The following is a 4,918-nucleotide window of genomic DNA, read 5'->3' as shown; positions in this document are numbered from 1 at the left end:
AGCGTAGGTTTACACCAGAGTGGTACAAAGAATGTCCATGTTGGATGGAATATAGTGTGGCAAAAGATTGCATATTTTGTTTAAATTATTGTCTTTTCAAAACTGATTATGGTGACCAAGCAGGTGGTGAAGTTTTTGTGAGTAAGAGATTTAATAATTGGAAAGATAAAGCGAAAGTGAAAAAACATGTTGGAGATCATTTTAGTACTCATAACCAATATCATGCCAAGTGTGTTGATTTGATAAACCAAAGGCAACTCATCGATGTAAATCTTGTTGTGTGTCAAAAAAGGCCAAATTGGACTATCGCATTCACTTGAATGCATCAATTGATTGCATTAGATTTCTTTTACATCAAGGATTGGCATTTCGTAGTCATGACGAGTCGGTTGAATCTGAAATCAAGGTAACTTTATGGAATTATTGAAGTTTCTATCCAACCATAATGACAACATAAAAAAAATTGTGCTGGAAAATGCTTCGAAAAACCATCAAATGACGGCCCCCAACATCCAAAGGGAATTAATTAGTGTTTGTGCTCATTTGACGACCAAGAAAATTACTGCAAAAATTGTGAGAGATAAACAACCGTTCTCTTTACCAGTTGATGAATCTTGTGATGCGACAGTGAAAGAACAAATGGCTATTGTTTTTCGCTATGTGGACAAAATTGGTTGTGTTATTGAACGTTTTATCGGGGTTGTGCATGTTAAGAATACTTCTGCAAAGTATTTGAAAATTGCAATATATGCCTTTTTTGTAAAGCATGGATTGAGTTTGACAAGTTTACGGGGGCAAGGTTACAATGGAGCAAGCAATATGAGAGGTGAGTTCAATGGTTTGAAGACTTTGATATTGAGAGAAAATAAATCAGCTTTCTATATTCATTGTTTCTCTCATCAACTCCAACTAGCACTAGTCAAAGTTATAAGTAACCATTCGGCATTGGGTGAATTTTTTCAATCTCTTTATAAGTTATCAAACACTATAGCAGCATCTTGTAAGCACAGAGATCTTCTACGTGATAAACAATATGAAAATGTGATATCTTTGATTTCTAATGGTGATCTTCATATGGGACGAGGTTTGAATCAAGAATACACTATTAAACGACCAGGAGATACACGTTGGGGTTCACACATAGGGACAATTCATAGTGTCATAAATTTATTTTCTTCTGTTGTTGATGTGCTTATGGTGATTGAGATTGAAGGAGACGATTGGCAAAACAAAAGTCAAGCAAGGAGTTTATTACGAATCATGGAGAATTTTGAATTCGTCTTTTTATTATTCTTAATGAAAAGAGTATTGGGAATCACAAATGAATTGTCACAAGTATTACAAAGAAAAGATCAGGATCTTCTTAATGCCATACAATTTTTACGAATTTCGAAGCGTCGATTGCATAAAATGAGAAATGAAGACACTTGCTTCGACATATTGTTAAAAGAAGCTTCTGATATGTGCAAAGATAATGACATACAAATCTTGGAGAATATGGAAGATAACTTTGGGAGCACAAAACAGAGGATTACGCCAATTACGAATAAACATCATTTTAAGGTGAAATTGATGTATACAGTTTTGGATAACATTCAAGAAGAACTCAATAATCGTTTTGATGAAATAAATATGAGGTTGCTTCAATGTATGGCATCTCTTGATCCAAGTAACTCTTTTGTTGCATTTAACAAAGAGAGATTACTTGAATTTGCAAAGTTCTATCCTACCGATTTTCCTCAACACAATATTTGGTTGCTCGATGATCAACTTGAAAACTATTATGAGGATGTTAGCACCAATGCCAATTTCACTCATGTCGAAGGGATTGCCGATCTTGCTAAAAAAATGGTTGAGTTTAAGAAGGATGTTGCTTACAACAAAGTTTTCTTGCTTATTAAATTAGCACTGGTTTTGCCTGTGGCTACTGCAACAATTGAAAGGGTGTTCTCTGTAATGAATCTTGTGAAAAATAGTTTGCGTAATTGAATGGGAGACGACTGGATGAACAATTGCTTGGTGGTTTACATTGAAAAGGAAGTTTTTGCTACAATTGAAAATAAAGATATCATTGAACACTTTCAAAATATATCGAAGCGAAAAATCGTGTTAAATTGAAGATCTTCAGGTATACCATTCTAACTTGCTTTCATATTTAAACAATCAATATTCATATATTCAAATCTTCAGGTATACCATTCTAACTTGATTTTTTGGTCAATACGCAGAGGATGTGTGGATCTTTAATCTAGACGGTTGAGTTTTGATATTAACATCTGGATTTGGAGTTATACAACATGAAGTTTGACTGCTTCTCTGGTGACTTTAATCTCTCTCTTTGTAAACTTTTATGTATTTTACTTGTGTTAGAATTGTGATTGACCTCTAAATTTGTGTGGAATATTTTTGATGGATTGTGGTTGTTGTAAACTCTTTTGTTTAAGGTTTAGTGGTTTTTTTAAAGCTTTCACTAGTTGTTTGGCAAACAATGGCAGAGTCGTGGAGGCCCCCCCGGGCAAAAATCCTGGCTCCGCCACTAATTGTATTAATAGATGGGTAAAATCAGGTCACGTGCGACGAGATAAGTTACAATCTAGAAGGAATACAGAGAGAGAGAGAGAGAGAGAGAGAGAGAGAGAGAGAAAGAGAAAGAGTATAAACTGTTTTAGATTAAGATCAGTCAATTCCGTAAATGAGAGGGGTGTCCTCTATTTATAGTGGGAGAGTTCAAGGTAATGATTACGAGTCTGCAAGTGGGTAAGTGCCGTGCAAATCATTCTTTGCATCACATTGGTTATCTACATGAGAAATATCCTCAAATTGCATAGAGCTTGAGCGGGTGGATAATCCCTAACCACTCGCAAGTCTGGCACTGACCTACTGCATTGACAAGAACCATACCTCTTTCGTCACTGTGCGATATGGCAGCGCTTAGACGGCACAAAACCTTTCTGAATCCTGATTGGCTCTTGCTGACGAGAGTCCACGTTAGCCCTAACTTTTCATGCATAACAGAAGTCCCCCAGTTTTTAATGTTTAAGGATTGAACCTTGAGAACTTCATTATTATGTCGCGACTTGACTTGTCCCGAATGACGTTGGTCGAGCTGATTAAGCTGCAATGAGGTCGCAGCACATGTCTCTGAGGGTAGCACAAGCAACCTGAAATGGCATTCTTCCACAAGTTCAACGACCTAGATCAGGCCTCACTCAGTGCCGTACTGATGTGTTTCAAATCTCATTTGCGATCCGCGACCTGGGAATACTTAGCATATTTTTACCAAGGATAAGGAATCGCATTGTCTCGAAATCGATACGCGGCGAAGAGTGTTCTGACCAAACAACCTCTTCAGATGTTATCTGTTGTGCTTGACAGCTAATCTGTTTAATAAAATAATCTTTATTCTGACAGACGTGTCTAGTGTGCAATAAGTGCCAGCCATGCACATTAAATGCAAGTCATGCTGAAACGACATTCTCTTTCAGAGCATTAAATGCGGATGAAGGCGCATTTAATGTGGAGAAGATAATCGAGTCGTCGCTTGGTTGTTCCAATGGAGGGAAGCATCGATTGGCATTCTCGAAGCGTGGCGGTTACTTCTTCTCGCGAATTGATGACACGTGGTTACAATCAATGGAGAGAAACGCATTTCGCCCAAGTGTCACTTACCTAGGGAAATCAATCATCGCTTCCTCCCCCTATAAAAACCCAGGCTCATCTCAAGCTTTGTCACAAAACTCATACCTTCAGAGAAAGAACAAAGCTCTCACGAAATCAATCTCCCTTTTTTCCAGTTGACGTGCAGCCTTTGTTTACGATAGAAAGTCTGTTCCCGCAGCCAAGAGGTAAGGAGGATTTCTCCTTTGCTTTTCTTTTACTATTTTGTTGATAACTTGTCTTGATGATAATGGTGTGGTATGAACTGTTTGGTAAACCTTCGTGGCGCATATTTATGGGCAGTTGTGAGGAGAAGGCTTTTTCTTTCATAAAGAGTAAGAATTTAGGGCACGAATCCTTGGGGGTTGTCCCCAAGGATTTTTAGGGTTTTTCCAGGGTTTAAGGAAGGTATATTAGGGTTTCTTTTGTTCTTCCATGTCGTTGTACGGAATATTGTACGAAGACTGAGTTATCTTTGCGTGTCACCCCTTTTTCAGACCTCAGGAGCAATGGATGCCTCAGCGACCAGGACAATCAAGGGTACGAGCTTGCAGGCGCAGAACGCCCCAACGAGTCTCGTGCAAGAGATTTTGTCAGTGGCCACCCGAGATGAGATATAGAAGGCAGTGGACCAATACGCACTTAGCGTGGACGTCTACCAGCACAGAACATATACAGCTCGGAATCCCATAGAGGGAATGGTTACGATCTCGAAGGCGATCTTCAAATGATGGGCATTGATACCTTTTCACTCTTTCATTAGGTCGATCCTCGATCACTTCTAGGTTGCACCGCTGCAACTGACGCTCAATGCGTATATGATAGTTGTTGTTATGTATATTGCATGTGGTGAGAATAGCCTCGGCTAGCGGACTGCGCTGGAGATTGCATGCTCTTATTACCTAAAGAAGAGCAAGGATAAAGTCTTTTTTTACCTCTCAAAGCGATCTACAATCGAATGAGAAATATTTGGTTACCCTAATAATGTCGGGGCCTATGAAACGAAATTTTTCTTTTTTCAATACGATGGCATCTGCTAGTTTAGGGAACCGAGTACGTTTTCCCTTCTTTTACTTTGCGAATTTTTTCTTTACCTTCAATCTTTGCTTCAGGGGTAGACACACCTGTGTTGGACTTCATGGGACAACTTCCGGAACACCTGCAGCCTATGGTGTATACCTTATTAGAGTGCCAACTTGTTGTGGCTTTTGAGGAGTTCGTGGCCTCTCAGCCTGTAGACCTGATGGCTACAGCGCTCTAG

The 4,918-nt window shown here is 38.9% G+C and overlaps 1 protein-coding gene across 1 annotated transcript; it reads left to right on the top strand.

Annotated features, from left to right (window-relative positions):
• The first annotated feature begins 495 nt into the window (after positions 1-495).
• Positions 496-4,918, top strand: LOC116106660 (zinc finger MYM-type protein 1-like). Its single transcript, XM_031393012.1, has 2 exons — positions 496-1,981; positions 4,770-4,918. Exons 1-2 carry the CDS (start codon positions 496-498, stop codon positions 4,916-4,918), a joined length of 1,635 nt encoding a protein of 544 aa, XP_031248872.1.

The sequence above is a fragment of the Pistacia vera genome, unplaced genomic scaffold, assembly GCF_008641045.1.
Source record: "Pistacia vera cultivar Batoury unplaced genomic scaffold, PisVer_v2 Contig52, whole genome shotgun sequence".
Classification (NCBI taxonomy): domain Eukaryota; kingdom Viridiplantae; phylum Streptophyta; class Magnoliopsida; order Sapindales; family Anacardiaceae; genus Pistacia; species Pistacia vera.
The sequence above is the reverse complement of the archived record's forward strand: the minus strand, read 5'-3'. Positions and strand labels throughout refer to the sequence as shown.

What these genes read in the sequence shown, in the direction of transcription:
- LOC116106660 (XM_031393012.1), top strand. Translation starts at nt 496, where the DNA reads ATGACGGCCCCCAACATCCAAAGGGAATTAATTAGTGTTTGTGCTCAT. An exon ending in TCTTGTGAAAAATAGTTTGC is followed by an intron (nt 1,982 to 4,769) that starts GTAATTGAATGG and finishes TCTTTGCTTCAG; the next exon opens with GGGTAGACACACCTGTGTTG.